We start from the raw sequence: 26,156 nt of genomic DNA, 5'->3' as shown, positions 1-26,156 counted from the left end.
TGTACTATTTTTTCAGCTATAGTTTCATTAATCATTAGTAATGTAGCAGCCTAGTTTTGAATGGCAGGGTCCCTGCTATCACATGTTGATAAAAATATAACATTTACATAATAAAAATCAACTACAGGCTTCCCAAATGCTGTAATAAATTAAGCATGATGAGTTGAGCATATGTCAGCATGTGGCCCCACTTTTAACTCTTTTTTTCAAACGCTTATTGCAAATGCTTATTAATTTGACTTAGTAAGTCGTTATTTTGTCATTATTTTGACTTAGTCATTATTTTGTCATTATTTTGACTTAGTAAATTACTAAGTCAAAATATTGACCTACTAAGTCATAATAATGACAGACTTAGTATCTCAGGTAAAAAGGACTGTAGGTAAGTAGGACTGTTTTGTGTTTTGTTTTTACTTTACGGAAAAACCTGAGCTAGTGCGTGAGGTGGAGAAGTTCCGCCTAGATATAGTCGGACTCACTTCGACGCACAGCAAGGGCTCTGGAACCAGTTCTCTTGAGAGCAGCTGGACTCTCTTCCACTCTGGCGTTGCCGGCAGTGAGAGGCGACGAGCTGGGGTGGCAATTCTTGTTGCCCCCTGGCTCAAAGCCTGCATGTTGGAGTTCAACCCAGTGGATGAGAGGGTAGCTTCCACGCCTTCGGGTTGGGGGACAGGTCCTGACTGTTGTTTGCGCTTACGCGCCGAACAGCAGCTCAGAGTACCCACCATTTTTGGATTCACTCGAGGGAGTACTGGAGAGTGCTCCCCCGGGTGATTCCCTCGTTCTACTGGGGGACTTCAACGTTCATGTTGGCAACGACAGTGAAACCTGGAGAGGCGTGATTGGGAAGAATGGCCACCCGGATCTGAACCCGAGTGGTGTTTTGTTATTGGACTTGTGTGCTCGTCACAGATTGTCAATAACAAACACTATGTTCAAACATAAGGGTGTCCATATGTGCACTTGGCACCAGGAAACCCTAGGCTGCAGTTCCATGATCGACTTTGTAGTTGTGTCATCGGACTTGCGGTCTCATGTTTTGGACACTCGGGTGAAGAGAGGGGCGGAGCTTTCTACCAATCCCCCCTGGTGGTGAGTTGGCTGCCATGGTGGGGGAGGATGCCAGACAGACCTGGCAGGCCCAAACGCATTGCGAGGATTTGCTGGGAACACCTGGAAGAGTCTCCTGTCAGAGAGAGTTTCAATTCTCACCGCCGGAAGAACTTTGAACTTGTCACGAGGGAGGTGCTGGACATTGAGTCCGAGTGGACGATGTTTCGTACCTCTGTGGCCGCAAGGTGGTTGGTGCCTGTCGTGGCGGTAATCTTAGAACCCGCTGGTGGACACCAGTGGTGAGGGATGCCGTCAAGCTGAAGAAAGAGTCCTAACGGGCTCTTTTGGCTCATAGGATTCCGGAGGCAGTAGAAGCAGTGTGCGGCTTCAGCGGTCGCGGACACAAAAACTTGGACATGGGAGGAGTTTGGGGAAGCCATGGAAAACGACTTCCGGACGGCTTCGAAGCGATTCCGGACCACCATCCGCTGCCTCAGGAAGGGGAAGCAGTGCAATGTCAACACCGTGTATGGTGGGGATGGTGCTCTGCTGACCTCGACTGCGGATGTTGTGGATCGGTGGAGGGAATACTTCGAAGACCTCCTCAATCCTACCAGCACGTCTTCCTATGAGGAAGCAGTTCCTGGGGAATCTGTGGTGGGCTCTCCTATTTCTGGGGCCGAGGTTGCCGAGGTAGTTAAAAAGCTCCTCGGTGGCATGAGATCCGCCCGGAGTTCCTTAAGGCTCTGGATGCTGTGGGGCTGTCTTGGTTGACAAGACTCTGCAACATCGCGTGGACATCGGGGGCGGTACCTCTGGATTGGCAGACCGGGGTGGTGGTTCCTCTCTTTAAGAAGGGGAACCGGAGGGTGTGTTCCAACTATTGTGGGATCACACTCCTCAGCCTTCCCGGTAAGGTCTATTCAGGTGTACTGGACAGGAGGCTACGCCGGATAGTCGAACCTCGGATTCAGGAGGAACAGTGTGGTTTTCATCCTGGTCGTGGAACTGTGGACCAGCTCTATACTCTCGGCTGGGTCCTTGAGGGTGCATGGGAGTTTGCCCAACCAGTCTACATGTGTTTTGTGGACTTGGAGAAGGCATTCGACCGTGTACCCCGGGAAGTCCTGTGCTCAGAGAGTATGGGGTAACGGACTGTCTTATTGTGGCGGTCAGCTCCCTGTACGATCAGTGTCAGAGCTTGGTCCGCATTGCCAGCAGTAAGTCGGACCCGTTTCCAGTGAGGGTTGGACTCCGCCAAGGCTGCCCTTTGTCACCGATTCTGTTCATAACTTTTATGGACAGAATTTCTAGGCGCAGTCAAGGCGTTGAGGGTATCTGGTTTGGTGGCTGCAGGATTAGGTCTCTGCTATTTGCAGATGATGTGGTCCTGGTGGCTTCATCTGGCCAAGATCTTCAGCTCTCACTGGATCGGTTCGCAGCCGAGTGTGAAGCGACTGGGATGGGAATCAGCACCTCCAAGTCCGAGTCCATGGTTCTCGCCCGGAGAAGGGTGGAGTGCCCTCTCCGGGTTGGGGAGGAGACCCTGCCCCAAGTGGAGGAGTTCAAGTACCTCAGAGTCTTGTTCACGAGTGAGGGAAGAGTGGATCGTGAGATCGACAGGCGGATCGGTGCGGCGTCTTCAGTAATGCGGACGCTGTATCGATCCGTTGTGGTGAAGAAGGAGCTGAGCCAGAAGGCAAAGCTCTCAATTTACCGGTCGATCTACGTTCCCGTCCTCACCTATGGTCATGAGCTTTGGGTCTGGACCGAAAAGACAAGATCACGGGTACAAGCGGCCGAAATTAGTTTCCTCCGCCGGGTGGCGGGGCTCTCCCTTAGAGATAGGGTGAGAAGCTCTGTCATTCCGGAGGAGCTCAAAGTAAAGCCGCTGCACCTCCACATCGAGAGGAGCCAGATGAGGTGGTTCGGGCATCTGGTCAGGATGCCACCCGAACGCCTCCCTAGGGAAGTGTTTCGGGTACGTCTGACCGGTAAGAGGCCACGGGGAAGACCCAGGACACGTTGGGAAGACTATCTCTCCCGGCTGGCCTGGGAACGCCTTGGAATCCCCCGGGAGGAGCTGGACGAAGTGGCTGGGGAGAGGGAAGTCTGGGCTTCCCTGCTTAGGCTGCTGCCCCCGCGACCCGGCCTCGGATAAGCGGAAGAAGATGGATGGATGGATGTAAACAGTCAGGGGGGAAAAAAATCAGATTTGGGCCACTTTGTTCTGCGGGGCAAACATCTCGATGGTTAAGTCAAAATTTGTTCTAGAAAAAGCCACTAATAAGGCAACACTGAGAACTCCAACATATTTCATGAAGACTGGCAGATGATTTAAAAGTTCAAACAAACGACAGGAAGCTCTGACTAAAAGGCAGAACAAATTACAGGCTCTGATGAATTCAATCTCCCGGTTTAATTACACAAACTGTCTTGTGTGGAGAACAGCGCAGAGTGAAGCCGACGTCTGTCTGAAAAACCCTGCCGTGCCTCATATACAGCGATGAGCTTATAAAGTCAGTGTTCAGTTCTGTTCTGATATCAGGTCACACATTCCTTACTGTGATCCTCTTCTTACACGATCTCACCCAGCATTATCCTTCAGTCACCACCACTGAAGCAGTCTTCAACAGAGCACTGCATTTTTTAATATCTTTGCTATTTTTCATTTGTCTTCATAATACCACAAGCTTGCCACCGGCTGCATCCGAGCTGAATCTCATACATCTTCATAGCGCTTCTTTTTTTTTAACATCGCTTTGTTTGCTTCCTCCCAGCTGGTCTCTTCCTTCGGACTTATTATCCTCCTCGCGCGCTTTTATCCATCATTGGCTGCCATTTTGCCAAGCGGCGACGTGCTCCATCAAATTGCCTTTACTCTTCACAGAATCCATATGTTTATACAACCCATGATCTCTCTTTTCTTTGGATTACGTCGCTCCTCAAAAGCGGCGTGTGTTGAAATTATGTCTTGCTCTCAGCATTCTCAATGTTTTTTTCTAATGTTTATGCCTGAAGTGCGCCTCAATCACAGCAACCGCAATCAAAAAGGTTAAAATATTTTTTACTGAAATGTAGTTTTTTGTTGCATTTATTTGGTACTTCTGGCATCTGTATTTTTGATTGGACGAGAACATTTTTGCGCATTAAATACCAATTCTACAAAAGACTGTGTTCATTGTTGGTTTGGATCGGCCGAATTCCTAAGGATAATCTATTTTTGTACGACCCCTGCAAATGGCCCAAATCCCAGAAAAATGGCCTGCGTGTTTTAAAGCATAGGTTCTGTATGCGTACAAGATTTAATGTCAATCAGACATAACATATTAAACATAACATATTAAACAATTTCCCAAGGGGATCAATTGAGTTTGTTAAAGTTTAAAAACTCTTATATTATATATAGAGCTACTAAGCAGGTTATAGCAGGAGATTTCAAGAGTGCTCCAGTCCTAATAAACTATATTTTGATAAGTCTCGCATTTATAACACTTGGTAGTAGTACCTCAACTTACAAGCTTAATTCTGTGACAGAGCTTTTAACTCAAAACACTTGTATACCATTGAAATAAATTAAAATCAATTTAATCGGTGCTTGTAACATACCTTTTAAAAAGACAAACAACAAGCAGCCGTGCCAGCAACTTGAGGGTTCCTGGTTTGATCCCCAGCTTCTGCCATCCTAGTCACGTTTGTTACGTCCTTGAGCAAGACACTTTACCCTTGCTCCTGATGGGTCGTGGGTAGGGCTTTGCATGGCAGCACCCGCCATCAGTGTGTGAATGTGTGTATGAATGGGTGAATGTGGAAATAGTGTCAAAGCGCTTTGAGTACCTTGAAGGTAGAAAAGCAAGTATAACCCATTTGCCATTTACCTTGGAAAGTGGATTTCTACAGTATATATATATATATATATATATATATATATATATATATATATATATATATATATATATATATATATATATATATATATATATATATATATATATATATACACACACACACACAGGGGATGGGTCAAAAGCAGAGGGTAATTTCACCACACTTAGTGTGTGCGTGTGACTATCAGTGGTACTTTAACTTTAACTTTCTTCAAGCTGCTTTAACATCAAACACAGCATCAGCAGCTTCTCCATATTTTCATGGTTAAAAGTCTTCCATTTAAATCTCCAAATGCTTCGCCAAGTTGGCAACACGGACGGTCATGTTTTTAATGGTTTATTTCTTTAATTCAAAGACTATCATCCATTACTTCTTCTTCTTAGCACAGTCTTTCACACTAACTTTCTTTCATACCATGGTTGGAAAAACAAAGTTATGTCGATCTCTAGCTATAAGCTAATTCTAGCAAGTAAATCAGGACGTTTTGAGCGGCTCTTACGGAGTTCACTGTGGGGTTTGCTATGCCAACTAATGACGTGGATGCTTGTAATTCAAATCTTTGCTCGCCACTTAAAGCACAACAATTAGCCGAGAGATCCCAAAACACTCACTGTAGTTAGTTTATATAACGGCTGTTTAAATGATATATATGAGACAGCAGTTGTTGGAAAAGAAAAACACAAAATGAAAAAACTGACTCAATGTAGATTTGTTAACATTGCCAAACTTGGGAAACTCATTCTTATTGTTTGACCAGCTTGTTGCAATATTCAAAAATGTGCAACACAGTTTTTCATTATGTTTTACTTTTGATACTGTATTTAAAAATCTGTACTTGAGGGATAAATACATTTATAACATATCCTATTAGTTATATATAAGATTTCCTAGAGCAGGGGTCGGCAACCTAAAATGTTGAAAGACAAAAAATACAAAAAACAAATCTGTCTGCAGCTGCAAAAAATTATAAGCCTTAATTAGGTCATATAATGAAGGCAACGCATGACATATTAACCTACTATCTAAATGTTAGTTGACAGAAATGTTGAAATTAAATATTTATTCTTCACATTTTTACAACATTGGAAAACGTTAGTAAAACGGAGGCTTCTCAGAGGGAGGGATAACTCCTGGAAATTACTGGTTTAAAGTGGCCAAAGGTATAGATGTGTGTGTCCACATTAAAGGAAACGGCAGGCCATCTTCTTCTAATGGATTTATTACAATCTTTGCAAGCTGTGTAACGTTGCTGTGGTCTAGCACAACATAGCACATGAGGCATAATAATGCAATATGTGCAAACAGCTAGCCTAAATAGCATGTTAGCATCGATTAGCTTGCAGTCATGCACTGACCAAATAGGCCTGCTTGGCACTCCACACAAATCAATAACATCAACAAAGCTTACCTTTGTGCATTCACGCACAGCATAAAACGTTTGGTGGACAAAATGAGACAATGAAGAAGTGGCATTGTCTTTCTGTGGCAGCGTTGGGAAAAATTATACATGTAAACAAACTGTTGCGTCACAGTCCACACAACTACGGTGAGTTCATGTACCGCCGAAATTAATAGGACAAAAGGCGCTCGCCAAATACTCTCATGAGTGAAGCATAAACACAAACATATTATCAGTGGGCTGTCTAACAATTAGGGAGTTTTGTGTCATGTTTGTCCTCCTACAGAAACCATATTAAAACAAAACAATTTTTTTTCTCCCCAAACATTTTGGATAAAGCTCCTGGGAGCCACTGGGGCGGCGCCAAAGAGCCACATTCGGCTCGAGAGCAGCGGGTTGCCGACCCCTTTCCTGGAGCCGAACTCCAGTCCCTCTATATACTGGTTGGTGTCTTCTGCAGACCCTTTAAGCAGCAAACTTATTTTCTCCCTCCAGTGGTTTCACCTAACAGATTGATTTAGTTTGACGAGTCCTATTACCTACATGATATAAATAGGCAGCAATAAAGATAGCACAGGCCTAAATAAATCACAATAACAAATTGGTTGTGTCCAGATGTTTTCCGAATATACTACCGGTAAACAAGCTGCTGTCAGGGTACAAAAGGGCTTCCTACATCATTATTTCATGACCATCATATCCTGTGTCGGCTACTTGGCACAACCATGTAACAATGTAGGTCAAAAGCAGACGGGTTGCAGTTTCATCATCCTATCAGTGTTGCTTGTTTACCCCAGTGTGTCAAGCACAAGGACAGCGTCAGTATCGATCGGGTATGTAGAGATAAAAAGGATATACGCAGTGTTTAAGAGTGTTTATCAATTTGATAGGTTACACAGGCCAGGGTATGTCACGAGTGTGTCAGCATTTAGAAAATCTAAACTTCTTCAATCGAATTGAAAATATGATGCAAGCTCATCCATTTCTAGGTCTTAGTGTGAGCGAGGAGCCACCTCTGCACAGAGTGACCGGCAGCCCTCCCTCAACGGACCACCAGAGAAGTGTGCCGTGTCGCAGCAACAGCCTTCAGCCGCCGTCCACCCCAGCGCTGCCACGCCGATACCTGCCCGCCCAGCCAAGAAGCTCTCCTGGAGGTCAGTAGAACTTCTTCCCTCATGTGGTAACCCAGTTCTCTGTTGACCAATCAATGGATGACAACGAATCTTCTTTCACCCTACACAAGTGAACCGTGCAGCACTACTGTGACTCCACCCAACCGAGATGGAAAATGCGTACAGTACCGTACCGAACTGAACTGTCATACTGTAACGGTATTACTATTTTAAGATGGAAATGCTAAAGTGAAAAGAAAATTCTTCACGGTGTATTAAATAAAACCTTGACTGATCCGATTTGGGGTTTCTTTGTTCTTAAACATCTTCCATATGGACTTGTTTGGTTCTGAAGTTTTGTGTTGCAAGAGACGTTTTCAGGGATTTTGAGTCATGTTGTGCTGCAGATAGGTAATTTTTTAAAATCTGATTAATAATGATGATGGATTAAACCTCATTAAAGAGTTAATTCATTAAATTTTAACACGTGGTGCTAATGTTCTACAATTCTATTAACTTGACAAGGCTAAACCTTATTAACATCTTGCTGTCACAACTAATTGAATTATTTTGCAGCATAAAAAGTAGTTGACAGCAGAACTACAACTATTCGCATAATCCAAAACCACAGACAAACCTGCACAGTGTCTATATCTCAAGGGTGGTCTAAATAGAGAATTGTTCAGGATCAGAAGCATCTTTTACATCACAAAACCAATTAGTTTCTTTTCGAAGCTCTCTCCTCTCGGCTCGACTCCCCGGTAACCTCCTGAAAACTTCTTTATCGGCTTCTCTGCACAGTTTGCCTCCACATCCCTCCACTATCCTCCATTCAAAGCCTTTTGTAGACTGTTCCAAATTCATCTTTTCCTCAACACCCACCCATCACACCCACTCTGGTTCACTGCCTCTAATGTGACATACAACTGAAGACGTGAGACGGGAAGAGTCGTTCCCAGTTTAGGACCGTTGTCTTGTCTGCAAAGTTTGTAATGTCATGGAGAGCAGACGAGTGCTGGCTCATTCTCAAACTGCGCTGTGCTTGTTCTTTGAGACATAATCCCACAGGACACTGAGCAATTGTAGTCATACAAAACAGAAAAAAGCTGGGGCAATGCAGACGCTCGGCACTAGCATAGCAAACCGACTCCACTTTCAATTTGTTAAAAGGTTAATGTTTTGCTATATGTTTTCGTCATGGTATTAACACAGAATAACACCATCTTTGGATTTGTCATGTCACAGCCACTATCAAAAAGGGCCTGTACTTCAACTTCTAATGTGACATTTTAATTTCTATGGCAGCCAATTTAGTCAGCAAATTACTTGAGCCTGATGTCACCAAGACAAGAGCTCATTTAGAAGTAAAATAAATGTGACAATAAATTGACTGAAGTATATTTACTGTATTATGTTATCAGAGAGTTTAACTATTTTTTGTCCATATGATGGAATGTTCTTTCAAGAATTTAGTTGGATTCATTAGAAACAGTATGAACTAATTTATGGCTTAGACATTTTGATGGGATTTTTGATTTGACATTCTTAACAATCTGTTGTAATTGCACGTTTATTGTGTTGTCTAGTGCAGTGATGTCCAATATGTGGCTAGGGGGCCATTTGTGGCTCGCAGCTATTTTTTTTAATTTTTTACAGATAAAATAAACATGTTTCAGATTATAACATAACACAAAAAAAGAAAGAAAAAATGTGCCGTATTTTTCGGACTATAAGTCGCTCCGGAGTATACGTCGCACCGGCCGAAAAAGCACAATAAAGAAGGAAAAAAACATATACGTCACACTCGCATTTTGGGGGGAAATTTATTTGATAAAATCCAACACCAAGAATAGACATTTGAAAGGCAATTTCAAATATATAAAGAATAGTGAACAACAGGCTGAATAAGTGTACGCCATATGACGCATAAATAAGCAACTGAGAACGTGCCTGGTATGTTAACGCAACACATCATGGCAAGAGTCATTCAAATAACTATAACATATAGAACATGCTCTACGTTTACCAAACAATCTGTCACTCCCGATCGCTAAATCCGATGAAATCTTTTTCCCCGGTGTCGCCTCTGGTATGCGCCGTTTCCTTTCTTTCTGCTACTCGATTGCCGTTCTCTGCTGCATATTTCACTACGTCCAGCTTGAAATCTGCAGTATATGATTTCCTTTTCGGTGCCATTTTAGTTCAGTCCTTCTCAGTTTTTATAAGTTACCGCCAAAGTTGATGTGATCCATTTTAATAGCTACGGCAGTAGCATATAGCAGTTAGCATCCCATAACCCACAACGCACTTCTGACATGACCCTCCCCCGTCGAATTCTTATTGGTTGACGTGTGAGTGACGATTGCTGACGTGTGTGTGACGATTGCTGCCATTTGCTTCGTCTCTTACGCGAATGAGATAAACAATATTATTTGATATTTTACAGTAATGTGTTAATAATTTCACACATAAATCGCTCCGGAGTATATGTCGCACCCACGGCCAAACTACGAAAAAAACTGCGATTTATAATCCGAAAAATACGGTAATCCCCCCCAAAAATGGCACCTGAAAACCAAAATGGCCGATGACCCGTTTGTCTTACCCTATGTGATCTTTAAGGATTCCCATGCGTACTGTCATGATGAACATGTGCAAATATCTTGCAAAACATGGAAAGTTTTTGAGTTTGCTAAAGCCCTCAAAATAAATTTAGTTGGTAGAATAATGATATCAGTAAAGAAGAAGTCACTAATTTGCTGTTACCTAGGAAACAAAGCTAAGTTATGGATGTTTTGTTTATATATTTTAAGCATATATTGTATGACCTACAAAATATATTAACGTGGCCCCCACACCCTTCAATTTTTCCGAATTAGTTTTTTCTTCCAGTGAGTGTCTTTTACTTTTGTTTCAGATCTTAAGTCATAGCAAAGTAACTGATGAGTGAAATCCTTGTTGTTTAACAGTTGGCAGGAAGGAGTTTCAACGGAGTTCGGAGGCCACGCGCTCACTTCCGTCCTCCCCAAAAAGGCTGGCAGTGGTTCCTCCCAAACCTCAGTCCCCAGGTTGGTTATCTATCCCCTAACTATGAAAAACACTATTACTGATGATAAACAGCTATATCCTACTCTGTGAATAGTCTCAGCCTGTTTAAAAACCCGATGTGACTTATAAATGAGCAGAACAATAGAAGACAGTGAATCTATTCCTTTATTTTTTATGTTTTCATGATTGTGACAACACATGCAAAAAGGTCACTGGAAGCTTTTAACCATATACATCATGGCGGACTATTTCCTAAAAAGCACAACGTTTCCTTAATACAATCTGTAGTTTGAACTCTGTGAACCCAACTCTGCAGCAAGTCTTGCTTGCATGTTTTTTTTTTTACAAAAATTGCTTGTGCTTTCAATTCTCTGCAAGTTTGCTGACACATTTGGTTTTACTTCATTCTTTTCCTTGGTTTACTGGGATTTAAAGATATTGACAGAACATATAAAAGCTGCTTGTGTGGATAGTGTGACGGAATTGTGTGGGAATGTAAACATGCTACCCTAAGCGGGAATGTGTCCAACTGTTCTTTGGGTTATTATTTTTCTACCATCAGCCCGAATAATAAGTAATTTAGTGCACAGTTGTAATTATGTATGTTGTTTTTGTTTGCATACAGAGAGATTTTGGAACAATGTACAGTAAATTATTTAAAAGCAGCATTCATATAAATGCCCATTCCCCTTTCCAGTTGTTCAGGTATGCTCCTTTCCTCTCTTCATCTTATCAACGCACCTCCCTCAAACTGTTTTTTTCACTCATTATCTGGGACCCTGCAACCCAACCCCAGCCTGGCGTTGTCATGGCGACCGCTCCCTATGCTTCAATAGACCTGAATGATAGGGTCGAGGCAGACAAAGTGTGCTGCAGTGTGTGGGATTGTTAATTTTGACGGTGCGTTTTGATTCATTTTTCATTTTATTTAGTGCAAGGTTAAACATAAAGCATAAATACATTATAATTATGCATTTCCTTTAAGGATAAAAAATGCAATTATGGACCTTTTTTTGCCATAAAACAATTGCATTTTTTACAACTATTCTAGAAAGAAAATCAACATTGTCTCCTTGTATATATAAAAATATAAGATTTTTGCTTGTGTAATCTCTGCAGGCTAATGTGGTCACACTACCTAACAAGGTGACCCACACATGTCAGTTGGCCACCTTGCAGCTAAATGAAAAAGGGGCTTCATCTGCATAATCGCCGCCTTATGTAAAGTATCTTTAATTTAATCAAATATGCATCATGCCATTTAACAATAAAGTGCTTTCTTGTATGGTAACAATGTCCTATGGAGTGCTATAGCTCACAAGATAAACCCCCTGGTGTTTTTCTGTACTAAAAATTGAATTAATTCAATGTCATTTATCAGGTAAAAACAGTAAGAGTAGGTCGGGTCAAATTTCCTGGTATGATACTTATCAATTTGATTAAGAATTTATGTAGATTTGTTGGAAATATTAATTAGTATGACTGGTGATTCATTACATGCTGAATATTTCAATATTACTGTACGTACAGTTGGACTCAAAAGGTTGAAGATCCATGACACGTCTGTGACAATTTGAATTAATACCAGGGGCTCAATCTGCCAGCATAATACACCTGCTGCAATGCGATGGGTCAAATAACATTCACAACCTCCTTTACTTTTTGTAGTTAACTCCACAGGATAGTTGGAACTGCATTTGAAGTACATCATAACTGGTCAGCATCCAGAAGTTGTATGGTCAGTGCATGTTTTGGTCATTGAATTTTCTTTTCATTAATGGGAACTGAAAATGTTCATTTTCAAATATAAAAACTAAATGCATTTTTATTTTATTGTGTCAAAAAGTACATTAATAACAAGATCCAAAAAGCGGTTTGATTTTCATTTCATATTTTATATAACAAAAATTTTAATCACCAGTCAGCTGATATTAAAAAAAAACAGACGTTTTTTTAAGTTCAGACATCAGAACCATAGATTGCTTTTTAAAGACAAGACTGCAGACTGGCATATAGGAAAAAAACAGCATGGTGTTGTATCTTGCGTCAAAAAGACCAGATGACCATGATAATATGTTTTCATATAAACTACGGCTATCAAAAATAACGAGTTAACTCATGTGATTAATCACAAAATTATTGCATTAATCATGATGATGCATATGTGCAGATTAATAACACACATTATTTTGACCGGACATGCTCCTTTACCTTAACCACAGATTGTTACCTAAAAGGCGGCGTGAGTTGTTATACGGTCAGTGATCAGGTCAATTCATATGTCAGTGTAAAGATAAATGAGGAGACTCCAACTGGTGTGCTCGCTAGAAAATTTCACTCCGAAATACTTCATGACTGAACTTTGGATAAAATGATTTATAGGTTTTGAGCAAATAAATGACGTGCATTCAAGTACAACATTTTTAAAATGCTCCTGTATGACATTCTGACAATAACATCACATTTGTGTCCATATATTGGGGTCTTTGTTTAAGTTAATTCAAATTATAAACTGTTAAAATGGTATAAACTGCAATGAATCATAATTATTCCAATTTAAAAGTATGATGAATCTGATTTTTTTTAAATAATAAATTGTCATCAATAATACAAACACAATATTCAACACCACACTCCGCTGTTTTTGTCTTTAAAAAGCAACTTTCGTTTTCAGTGTCGAAATTTTAAAAAACATCTGTTTTAGGTCCGTTTTTTTGTTTCTGCTGACTGGTGGTTTTCATTTTTATTATTTGAAATAAAAATCATGGCATGAAAATCTAGTTTTACAATTAGTTGTTGTATTAAAAAAAATTGTAATTAAAAAACAACAGATGTTTCAATTTCCATTCATGAAAAGAACATTCAATGACCAAAACATTGGAGTTCTGTATCAAACTCTGCATGCGCTTCAAAATGTTGGTTAAGCTACTCAGCGTTGATACTGTTGTTTACAACAAACTCATCATAGCGTCTTTAATGCTAGCTAGCTTGCTGAGCAGTTTAATCGCTAAGATAATACAACATTGGTTCTGATGCTGCTGTTCTGCAAAATATACTTGTTAAAAAGGTTATTTCATGATTTTTTTCTACATATAGAAAGGGTCTACACAACATGTAATGGTGGTTTATCGGTCAAAATTTTGCATAAATTACGTTTTACAGACCGTTTGAGCCTCTTTCTGACCGCCTCTTCAGAATGCGCCATTTTGTGGGCGGTTTTATTTCTTCTTTGACTACTTCTTCTCCCTGCCCACTTTGTTGCAGCTTTAGCGCTTTCATAGAGAGTCTACTAACAGATGTACAGTTTGTAAGTGAGAAATATACGCTACGTTGTGTTAGAAATGGCATCAGTGGAGGATGCATGTGCATGTACAAGCCTGTCTGCCCCACAACAAGAGGATAGTGGAAAAAAAGGAGCTTAGTGGCTACAGCGCACACTACAATGGCAGACCCTCGTAGGGCACTTTGGGTACATTTAAACCATAAACATATAATCCGCAGGCGGTTTTCACCAATTGTGCACATTTCAAACAGCTCGTATGGCGAAAATATGAAGTAAGGCAAGATTATTTTATAAATATCTCCGCTATGCCACCACAGTCTGATTTCAAATTTTCGAGACTTATACAGATCCCAAATACTGTACACAAGTGTAGGTACCAAAAGGTAAGAAAGATTGGTTTTGCATAATAAGACACCTTTAATGATTCACCATCTAAAGATAGCGACATTTTCCTTTTCTCTTTACGATGCACTCCAAATCATTATTAAAGTTACAAAACTAAGTTGTTTGTTTCACCCAATAGTTCAATCAGGGCAGCGACCAACAGGGGGGCCGACTCCTCGGTCAGCAGGCCCCGCTGGTTCCCCTAGCCGCGTGCCCCCCTTGAAGTTGCAGCAAGAGAAGGACGCATCCCAGCACGCAGATGAAGCGAGGAAAGCAGAGGAGAGGGGAAAAGAGGAACAACGGGAGGAGGTAAGGAAAAAATTCTATAGGAGGGCTCTGAGTTAGTCATTGGTGCTATTCTGGTCTTTGTCACATCAGGTGGCGAGGCTGCGAGGACGCTGTGAGGAGCAGGAGAGGCAGCTGAGAGCCCTCAAAGATGAACTGAGGAAGACCTCTTTGGGTCTAGAAGTCTTCATCGTCACTACTCAACATTATTTCCTGAAGGTGAAAGATTACACTAGGTGTCTTTATTCTGTTGATCATAACTCATTAGGGCTTTACTGTAATGTAGGCCGCAGATGCACTCAAGAGCACACAGTATTTAACACCATGAGGTGAGATTCACAACATCGTCCCGGAGTGCGAGGATGGTGGCTGCGGGGGAGGTTCTGTGAGAGTTCAGTGTGTCAACTGAGATTCTTATCTGCAGTCTCCTGAGCCTGCGGGAATGATTTAACCCGAGGTGGCCAGACGTCTTTATGGCTGCTGTCTGAGTGCTGCAATCACTTGCCCCACAGCACAGATAAATACAAGTGTACCAGTAGTTGAAGTGTGGGCTTATTATTAGGGAAGCTTTGGGCGCCCCCTGCTGTCTATGACAAGAGATAAGTTGTTTGGCATTTACATTTAAAGTCTTGTACTAAAAGATGATGGCATTCCCATTATTGGTATTCTTTTGCATGAGTGAACCTGCATTATATTAACATGTATTATTATTTTTTTCCATCAGAATCAAACTGCAGAAGATAGTGAAACTAAATTGTTTTTGGAAATACAAACGATAAAAGAACAACTAGGTGAGTATAGGTTTTTTTTATTCTCTTCTCATATTCTAGTTGAGGGTGTGCTTTTGCAAATAGGTGTCCATTTTTGTCAATTTTTAGAAATAAGCATTGTAAATATCCAAAGAAAAAAACCCAAACATGCACAAAGAATGCATCTTCTGATCATTGCTCAACCACCAATCTTGCAAGATTTCCTGACCTCAAACTTAATGTCATGCATGACAGTTTGAATTCTTGTGTCCGTCTTTCGAGAGGTCAGATTGAGAATCATACAGTATGACCCCTCACAGGGCCATTCAAATTTAGAAGACAATTCCGCTGGATGAAGTACTCTTGATGAAAAGCTGAAAATGAATATGATTTTTTTTATTATACAGTGTCCAACTCCACACACTGGGAGAGACTCAAGGTGGAAAAGTTTGAGGTGGAAGCGGCATTCGAGCAAGAGATGCAAGAGCTGCAGAAGAAGCAGGACGCCGAGATGGCCACCATGGAGGAGAGCCTTCGGAAGTGTCACTCGGTGGAGACAGAAAACCTGAAGGCTGAGCATCAGTCGGAAATGGAGGAGCTGAGGACCCAGCAGCAAGAGCAGGTCATATACTAAATTATATGAATAGTGGGTCTTAAAATGTTTCATTTATGCGATTAGTCATAAGAATATCTTGTTTGTGTGTTAGGTGGAGGAGATGACAGCCCACCACAAGGCAGCTATTCAGGAGCTCAGAGACATGCATAATATAACCATGGCAACGCTGCATGAGGAGCACGCCCGAACCATGAGAGGTACTTTTGTAAATGACATGAAAACTGTCTTTAATACAAATCACCTATTGACAAATTTGTGCATAGACTTAAGGAAAGCTCACGAACAACAGAAGATTCTCCTGGAGGAGGATTTTGAGAAACTAAGGCTATCTCTACAGGTATGAGCCAGCAATGGAACAATGCTTGTGTGGGCCTATACACAAGATACACCTGTGTTTCTTTGTGTCACCCAGGACCAAGTGGATACACTCACATTTCAAAACCACAGTTTGCGGAACAAAGCCAAGCGCTTTGAAGAGGCCTTGAGGAAGAGTACGGACGAACAGATAGTTGTGAGTTTATTATATCTTCAAGAAAACACACAAAGAGCGGCACTATAACATTTCACACCTTCAAATCTTTCTCACCAAGTACCACTAATTATTTTTTTGCTTTGCATGTACCACCGCTTGCCGTCACGGTTTAGGTTTGACGAATCCTGGGTTAATAAATTTATACAGTGGAACCTCGATTTATGAACTGGTTCTTGAACACGGTTTGTAAATAGGAAAGTTTGTGTATTAAAGAAAAGTTCTCCATAAGTACAATGCAAACAAGAATAATGGGTTCCAGCCTCGACAAAAGTCCATATTTTAGTAATAGCTTGTACACTTTATATACAATATAAAGTAGGGCTGCACAATTAATCAACATCAAGGTTTTAATTAGTGCCATAAATAACCTCAAGCGGCGAAAGGTTTTTTTTCTCCGCTATCACCAGTATTTAAGTGACAGACATGTTCGCCAATCAGAATTAGTCCGTCTTGCATCCTTTGCCTCTTGGCCAATCAAAAATGTTTAAGGAAACAGCAAGGTTGTGTGAGCTGCAGTGCAGGCAGCCAATACACTAATAACAAACACCACTTGCTCCTGGTAAAAAGTTTTAATGGTGACTATGTCTGGGCCTATAGTCAAATGGTCAATCAACTGAACAATAAATCAAAATTAAGTTGAAATACTCACCTGTGTTTTTTTCTTAGTGGAACAGGGAGAAAGAGAAAAAGAGAAAAAGGTCTCACTCTGTGCATCACTCTCAGCACCTGAGCACGTTTATTTAATAGGAGAACTAACTAAACAGGGTGAGTCCTCGAAGTCATTCACAATCGTTGTCTTGGTGGGCAAAGAGCAAGACCGCGCTCGCCTCATGCAGGAGGCACGACAGACAGAGAGCCTCACTCCTCGCAACTCACTAGTAAGAAGTTCCACAAAGTAACAAAAATTCAGAGGAAAAAAATGTATTACAAAGCCGAATGTCCTGTTGTAGGAAAATTTCAGCTTCAAATCGGAAGGGCAATATAAGCCCAACAACACAGACAAACAAGCTAGAATGCCTTGATCACGGTATGGCAACAACAAAAAGACAACCCGACCTAATTTTTCCAACTGGGAAAAAAATGCACTTGGGGATGTTCAATGTTTGTTCAAGGTAAATTTTTGCTTACAGAAAATTAGTCCTTTTTTGTTTGTTTGTTTGTTAATTTCGGATAACTAAAAGTTATTTACCTTCCAATTACAGTACAATGGTAAACACTTCTACAATAATAAGAAATACAAGTTTATATCCTTTTAAATAGTTACTTGCACTATTAATATACATTTTGATTACATTACATTATAAACACTATATAGTTTTTATCGGTAATTTCTTCAGTTTAAGAATAGGATGTAGACAAAATTGTCTGACTCTTTCTGCATAAAGCCAAATATTTTTAAAGTAAATTATTGCATATTATTCTAATGTGTGGCACCTTGAGACAAGAATATATTGGTTGACAGTCTAAAAGAAAATGTTTTTGCATTTATATGCAGTTTTATGCATTTATATCGAATCGGAATCACAACTTTGGAAAGAAATATCGCAATAAGGTTTTTTTCTCAAAATTGTGCACCCTTAATATAGACCGCTTTACAGTACTGTACATCAAACAAATATAACAAGGCGGTGAAAGAGCAACATTATATTTAATAAAGTTCAAACAAGAACTAGCAACTACGAAGTCTATTTCCTAAGCAGCCGCTCGGTCGACACACACACAGTGACTCTAGCCCTGTGGTGGACTCACAGTTTGAAATCACAACATTTCTTAATCAAAAAGTGCTTACAAGAGGAGTCCGTAAATCGAGGTTCCACTGTACATGTTCCTGAGTAGTGTTCCTGAGTACAACTTAATGTGGTATTCATACAATAGTCCTACAATCAATGCCTGAAATGTTTCTATTCATCTCCACAACAGGATGCCTTAGCTCCATACCAGCACATTGACAAGGATCTGAAGAGCTTAAAGGAAGTTGTGGAAATGAAAAACCAGCAAATACACCAGCAAGATCTAAAGATCTCCGACCTAGAGAAAGTGGTAGGCTCAAATAGACCGTCATCACCAACTACCTGACGATATGCACTCTGATCAGATGTAGAACAAATGAATGACTTTGCTTTGGTTGGGTTTTTACTTTTGAGCAGGCTAAAAAGAATGTATACCTGGAGGAGAAGGTCCAGGTCCTGCAGCAGCAAAATGAAGATCTGAAGGCACGTATCGAAATGAACCTCACATTATCAAGGTAAAACATTATTCATGATACACTAATCAGAAGTTCCTTAGACTTTCCCATTGGTCTATCCAATAAGTGACGTCAATAAGCCCTTTTACACCAAAAGTTCTGTAGGTTCCTGGAACCTACAGTTCCGGAACTATAATTTCCTGTAGACCTGTGTGGTGTGCATTTCCACCGCATTTCACAGTTCAGGGGAGTAATACAAATACGCCGGATGACTGTTACAGTATATTTCTACATTGATACCATGTAAATACACCAACAATATTGGGTCCGATGTATTTTACAAAAGTGTTAGTAAATAAAATACTAAGCAATAAGATACAAAACGATATGATTTAAAAACAAGGCTTTTGTCCACAGTGTCAAAAAGTCTTTATGATCTACTTCAGCTCTTGCCGAAACATGAACACATCCGAATTAGCGTTACCCTGTTAGCATTAGCATTCAGTTAACTCGGGTTGAGGCTAATAACAGAATAACTACACAAATTCTGTGTCGCTGACTACTGTAATGTTACAGCATGTAACAAAATTAATAGTTTATAATGATGTGATTTACCTTTGTTCTACTAGTTTACTGCCTCCTCTAATTCGGCAAATATATCCTCATATAACAAGGTCACAAAGTCCCAGTGAGCAGCTGGAGTCGCCGCTTCGAAGCTCAGCTAAATTAAATTAGTTCTCCAAATTAGTTCCTGGTAGAACTTTTTTACACGGGGAGTTTTTTTGGTGGAAATCCAAGGGGTATTTCATTTACCAGGGTAAATTGTAAAGTTCCTGTAAAAGTTCCTGTGGTGGAAAAGAGCCTAGAAAGACTTTTTTGCTACCAAAGAGAAACTACCAGCTGCATTCAATCTTGATCAGTAAAGAGAAGTTAGTGGTTTTATCATGTTAAACGACATTTTGGAAACTTCAGCACCACAAGATATAGGTGACTGTAAGCCCAAACATAAGGCATTCAAGGCCAAGATGGGTGACCTCTGACCTGAACTGTGTGTACTATAATTAGGGTACAGCAGATGCATATCCAACAGTTGAACCAAACTGCTCCCTCTGCAGGCAACTGTCAGAGGAGAACGCCAACCTCCAAGAATCCGTCGAAAAAGAGAGCACAGAGAAAATGCGACTCAGTCGGAACAACGAGGAGCTGCTGTGGCGTCTCCAGACCAGCCCTGTGATGTCTCCCTCGTCCTCCCCCCTGCACTGCTCCTTCTCCACCTCCCCTATCCCGTCATCCCCGTTGTTCTCGTCCTCCCCTGTTCCTCCGGTGGGATGCCACTCACCCACCCACTGCCAGGGCTGCCCCCTGCAGTCGCAGACGTCGTCCCCATTCCATACAGCCAATCACAATTACTCCCCTGGCCCGGCCACACCCACTCACAGAGCGGCAACTAATCATAATTACTCCCCTGGACCGGCGACACCCAATCACAGGGTAGCAGCAACCAATCAGAATTGCTCCCCTGGTCCATGCACACCCACTCATAGGGCAACAGTCAATCGCAATTCGGCAGCTTTTCTCACTTTGCAGAGATAAAAACGTAAAACCTCTTTCTACTGTTTTTTAATTTTAATTTTTATATAGTTTATTGATGACTTCTCATCCCTTACTGAATGTGAATGACGTGTCATAAAGTCATATTAAATATACACAGTATAATGTAATTTAGTGACACAAATAGTGTGAGCATGAAGTCACTTACAGAGACAGAAAGCACTCAACTGACCACGTTACCTACGCTCCCACTGGGATTAGTTTGTAAACTGTGTTTTGTAAAAGATACATCCCCCCGAACAAAGCGCCTCACTTCTGTCATCTCACCAACAGAGGTACACCAATTTTTATGAGGGATTTGTCATTTTTAATTGGGTTATAATATAAAAACACTAAACAAATCACTGAGGGGTAACCTACAACAGCAGTTTACTATGTGATTGCGTTTACTTGACTTATTTGTTTTGCTACTAAAGCATGCATGCAATGTGAATGTCTTCCAGTCCTATTATCGCTGTGGGTTGTTTCTTTATTCAGCTCTTTATGATGGAAATAGACGGTAGAGAGGACAGTCTTGTGATATAAGGGCCAATAAGCTATTTACAGTAACTCACAAAAGTGATTGCAATCTTCACATTTCAAGGGACAATTCTAAAGAACTCAAACTTGGATGTAACTTAAAGAAGTTAGTGTACAGAGTCATGTTCCGTCAACGTACTACAGCTCCCCCTTGCAGGTAGCACTCATGCAGCCCCAGACCATGACAATCCCTGCGGATAGTGCCATCAAACTTATTTCTCATGAAGGAGAAAATTTAGTGTAATCTAATCTATTGTAATACTCTAAAGCAGTGCTAAATCCGGCCTGGGAACGACACCAAACCAAAGTTCAGTTCAATACTTGGGAGATAAACATTTCTGCTTAGCAAATCTCTGCAAAACCCTAGAGTGCTCCTGTTGTATAGAAGAACTTGGACCACCGTAAACACATTGGAGCATTGTGCACTGACATCTCAACCTCGTTAGCGGACCTAGAACACTGAGGTCCAAACTTGTGATAACTGAGGTGTTCCTCACAGCACCCCTTTAAGTTCTCTCCTTTTTGGCAGTTACAATTTTTTTTAATGTGATGTATGTAACTGAAGTGTAGCTTGTTTACTTAAGATGCAGTCAGTAGTCATTTGTCCAACTTTTTAGTTATACTAGTAGTGTTCCTCAAGGTTCCATTTTAGGTCCTCTCTTTTTTATCATTTGGGTTATTATATGTGGCCCCACAAACTATTTAGTTGAATATCCTTGCTTTACGTAGAGTTAGGAGCATGGGCCTCAAACTCACGGAACGCAGTCCGATATTTTGTGCCGCTCTACTTAATTTAATAGGTTATTGAAATTGTGGCCCACGTTAAATATATTATATCAATAATGGTGCAGACACAAAAATTACAGCAAAACAAACACAAAGAGCAACTTCTAGTAAGAAAGTGGAAGTGTCTCTGATTATCTCCTGGGGAATTCAACAGTGTCAACATATGCCATTTTTACATTACATTTTAAATTTGTAAGGTCTACAATAGATCGGGGTCACGATAGCTGCTGGTAGAAGTAATTAACACATTTAGTCACGTGGTTAAAACAAGATTCTGAAGTGATTACTTTGTGCGGCTCAGCCTCACCCAGACTCTACCTCCAGCAGCCCGCAGTTTAAATGTAGTTTTAGACCCCTGGTCTAGAGTATATCCAAGTTTAATTTCTATATCATTGTGTCTTGAGAAGCTATACTGCAGAGGTGTGGACTCGAGTCACATGACTTGGACTCGAGTCAGACTCGAGTCATGAATTTGATGACTTTAGACTCGACTTGACAAAATGTAAAGAGACTTGCAACTCGACTTAGACTTTAACATCAATGACTTGTGACTTCACTTGGACTTGAGCCTTTTGACTTGACATGACTTGCTACTTTCCCAAAAACCCAAAGCTTAAAAAGTTATTTGGGAGCGCTCCGTATCTTTCATTTTGTACGTGTCTGTCTGTCTATCAGCGTGTGTGCTGCCTGTCAGCTGGTGTGCTGTCAGTACAACAGCCAATCAAATTAGTTATACGTTGTTTTCATCACACAGCATTCATCCAATCAAATTGCAGGACAACCACCGAACAAGAGTTGTCAAACAATGCGGCAGAGAGAAACAATTATGCCAAAGTTGGTTTCGTTCGGGTATAAAAACTACGACTTGGTCAACAAAAAACGAATTGCGTATGCAAATCACGCAGTTCGAATATTACAGACGGAGACGCAACAACTTCCAACTTCGTTCGACATTTGAAGTTGCCCAAAGAAGGGTCAGTTTTGAATGTAATTGGCTAAGTAACATGACTTTTATTTGCTGTGTAGTTAAATCAGTGAGGCTGTAAACTCACTGCTAACGTTATAACCATAGACATGTTTTAAGGGTACGCAGCATCGAGCGCTACTGCCTACTGGCGCAGACGAGACGCGGGGCCGCCATCTTGGAGTGGTGATCCGCTCCACTCAGTGCAATTCATTTGTCAGGAGCAATGAACTGTCAGCGCATTTAATTCATTTTACCTCACTGAATACCACTGATTTTCACGCGGTTTTTTGTCATACGTGTAGCTATGATAACGGACACATGTTTTGGCAAGTTTTATTATTCATAGTTTGCTTAACAGTAATATAATATTCTTATACGCTATAAGTGACCAGACATCCGAGATCAAAACTGGGAATATAATCCCAGAGAAGGGGGAAAAAACGGTAAGCTATTTTTAAATTGAAGAAACAATATGATTAGGTTATATATACATGCGTATATCCTACATAAACAATGTATGAATACATTAGATATCTATATATCTTAGGGACCTATAGACTGTATCTCTGTTGCTGCAGCAGCAGAGAGTTTATTCTGTCTTGACACTTTGTATTGATATTTTGTATAACATTCTTCCCTTAAATGATCATGTTTACAGTGATTTTTATATATGTATTTTTTATGTATGTCGCTTTGGATAAAAGCGTCTGCCAAATACTTAAACATATATAAACACCTGAAAGTCTTTATATCAGCTAAAACCACCAATCTGTTTCACTACATTCAGAATAAAACCAAATGCTGTTTTACCCAACAATGTTAGTATTTGAATATTGTTACTTGAAGACTTATTCCTGGTTACAATTATACTGTTAAGAAAGTATTGTCTTATATTTTGCCTAAAATGAGAATGCATCATAATCAGTGGCGGCTGGTGAATTTTGTTTTAGGTGGGGCTGAAAGTTTGTAAACCAAACCCCTGTAGGGGGGTCATCCTCCCCCAGAAGATTTATTTGTGATTTTCACATACAAATATTGAAGATCTTTGCTCCTTCTCAACTCTGTGGTAATATTATTTTCATAAAATACAACCAATAGTATGTTAATGTTTGTTTTTGCAAATGTGTTTCTGTAAAGGAATGAGTTAAATGTTTAAAATTGTGTAAACTATTAAAATTACTGTTAATAGTGCTATTATGAATTGCAATGTCAGCACTATTTTTTTTCTTGCAATTTCAAATGCACTTGTTTTAATAAATAAATACAGCGTTTTAAAAGCATACACAATCTGTGTAAAAATATTAGTCTGTGGTTAAAAGGACTTGAAAGGACTCGAAACTCAAAATGCAGGACTTGGGACTCGACTTGAGACTTTCCAGTCTTGACTTTGGACTTGACTCGGGACTTGCCTGTCTTGACTCGGGACTTGACTCGAGACTTGAGGGCAAAGACTTGAGACTTACTTGTGACTTGCAAAGCAATGACTTGGTCCCACCTCTGCTATACTGTATAAACATGCTTGCTGAAATGTGAAGGATCCACTCACTATTGGGTGATACAGTAACTTAAAAAAGGGTAACATTTGTTAGCTTTTACCTCCTAATAAAATATACAGCATTTTAAAATCGTTCTAAAATAACAGTTTAGTTAAAATGTTTTTCTTATTGATGTATTGTTTGTTTGTGCGATTAAAACTATTCCATATAACATTCAGGGAATTGCTTTTTCAAATGTAACAATATTTTATTTGCAGAACTCACTCTCAGTTTTCGTCTACTATATAAAAAGCAATAGATTAGAAACCAACAAATATTGTAATGTACTCACACTTCGGCCTCAGGGTCCGCATGGAGCTGCTTTGACCACGTGGACATCCTGATTTCCAGTCGGTTTACGTGAATGGTGTCCTGATAAAGAACGTAATTGCATGAAAACAAGCAAATGTAAATAAATATTGTCAGACGAAAGGTTATGTTGTACAGTTAGACACTATCAGCAAGAGAGACAGAGGAAGGAGGCACTATACTGTGGGGGTTCTGTTACGGCATTTAGCAACATAATGTTATTTTCAAGTTGCACTTTTTTTCATCAGAAACTTTCGAGTTGATGCTCATAACCAGCACTTTTGATGAAGGCTCTGATAAGCAAATTACATGGAACCTTCAAGGTTTTTCTTTATTCTATTTCTACGGTTGGTAGACAGGGTTAAACGGTCTTAAACAAAAGGAATGTCAAGTACAACACAGCATTTGCAAGTTTGAAACAAGTTTCTATGATTGTTTTTGATGATTTTCAGAATGTCAATTGTAAAAATAAAAATAAAAATAAATTAAAAAAAACTGCCAGTCACTCTGCCAGTCACTCAGTCACTGTGTTTTCAAATGTTTAGACTTCTACTTCAGGGTCACTTCAGGTGTACACAAACACAGTTTACAATATTGCAACATGATAAATAACAGTAAGCAGTTACAGTAATGAAAATAACACTAATGCCACACAAAAATGTGTCCTGTGGACATCTGTGTCTCGCTCTGCGCTGAATGTGAAAAATGTACTGACTGTATTTTATATCATTCATGTGATTTGATGAAAAATAAGAGACCTCTTGTATTGTAGCAAGCAGCCATTTATATGTCAATATGTAGCATTCAGTCCCTACAAAACCACAGGATAGATAAATAATGGCGTTACAGCTCCCTTTTTTAAATTGAATCTTGTGACAAGTAACCCCGTTTGGATTTGGTCCAGAGGGAATGAATGTGTTTGTCTTGGCACTGATTGTACTGTATGTCTGAATGTAAATACATTTACACAAGTTGTGTCTTATAGTGCACGGACAAAGTAATAGAAGCATGTTTTGTCTTTGCTTTCTCTCAAATTGCATTGTGATGGTTAAACATGTAGTTTGTAAAGTGTGGCAGGCCAACAAGTTTAAGAAAGATAAATGACATGTGTCAGTAAATTGACATTTGATGACAAATGTATTCATCTAGGAATTGGTGCTGCCCCCTCCTCTTGTGTTAGGCTATAGAGTAGATTTCCATACCAAGTAATAAAGCCTACTTCAGTATCATGTCTGTCTGTGTCTTTTTATATTTAAAAAATGAATAATATTGGAACTGGTATTGACTTACCTAAGGAAGTATTGACTCCAGACAGTAAAAAAGAAAAATATCCTCCAGCCAGGTGTTTGTTGTGTCTCTCAATTCACGTCCACTACGTCGTCAACCTTTTAATTCACAACTTCCAGCAATAAAAGTGGTTTAATTCACCGTTTTATTGAATAATTGGGGGGTTTCTCTGTTTAACGTCCATGTTTTAGCGTTTATATGTGTATTGTGGGGTCATGATCTGTGGTCTTAGCGACCACTATCTAACCTTCTGCACCCGCAAAATAGCTAAACCTAAAAGCCAATGGCCACATAAGAGCCCAATCCAGATCCCTCAAAAAATACTCCAATGACAATTTCAATTTAAAATTAGATGAGTGGGACTGGTCCCCTGTGCTCGCGAGCTACCTGGTCGATGTTGCTTGGGATCGCTTCAAAACGGCGTTCCTAAAGATACTAAATGACATGGCTCCCGTGAAAACAGTCAGGATCAAAGCCCGCTCGGAACCATGGATGAATCCTGACCTATTAGCTGCCATAAAAGACAGAGACAGAAAATACTCTGAATACCAAAAATGCAAAACAGAAGTAGTTAAACAACCCAATAATATCAACCTCAAATTACTCCT

At 40.2% G+C, this 26,156-nt stretch overlaps 1 protein-coding gene across 2 annotated transcripts in view; it reads left to right on the top strand.

Moving 5' to 3' along the window:
* The window catches only part of mtus2a (microtubule associated tumor suppressor candidate 2a), a 78,566-nt gene extending 52,868 nt beyond the window's left edge, over positions 1–25,698 (top strand). The window contains exons 5-16 of one of the 2 annotated variants that reach the window (XM_062048676.1): positions 7,330–7,494; positions 10,422–10,520; positions 14,307–14,476; positions 14,546–14,671; positions 15,177–15,243; positions 15,609–15,823; positions 15,909–16,014; positions 16,081–16,154; positions 16,230–16,328; positions 18,270–18,389; positions 18,497–18,594; positions 19,650–25,698. In XM_062048676.1, coding sequence (XP_061904660.1) covers positions 7,330–7,494; positions 10,422–10,520; positions 14,307–14,476; positions 14,546–14,671; positions 15,177–15,243; positions 15,609–15,823; positions 15,909–16,014; positions 16,081–16,154; positions 16,230–16,328; positions 18,270–18,389; positions 18,497–18,594; positions 19,650–20,127 — 1,817 coding nt within the window. In that variant the 3' untranslated portion in view covers positions 20,128–25,698. Of the gene's footprint in view, positions 1–7,329; positions 7,495–10,421; positions 10,521–14,306; positions 14,477–14,545; positions 14,672–15,176; positions 15,244–15,608; positions 15,824–15,908; positions 16,015–16,080; positions 16,155–16,229; positions 16,329–18,269; positions 18,390–18,493; positions 18,595–19,649 lie in introns of both variants that reach the window. The other variant, XM_062048675.1, reaches the window with a different exon arrangement.
* Positions 25,699–26,156: the final 458 nt, after the last annotated feature.

This window comes from Entelurus aequoreus, linkage group LG05, assembly GCF_033978785.1.
Source record: "Entelurus aequoreus isolate RoL-2023_Sb linkage group LG05, RoL_Eaeq_v1.1, whole genome shotgun sequence".
NCBI classification, from domain to species: Eukaryota; Metazoa; Chordata; class Actinopteri; order Syngnathiformes; family Syngnathidae; genus Entelurus; species Entelurus aequoreus.
This window is presented reverse-complemented; position numbering and strand designations above follow the sequence as displayed.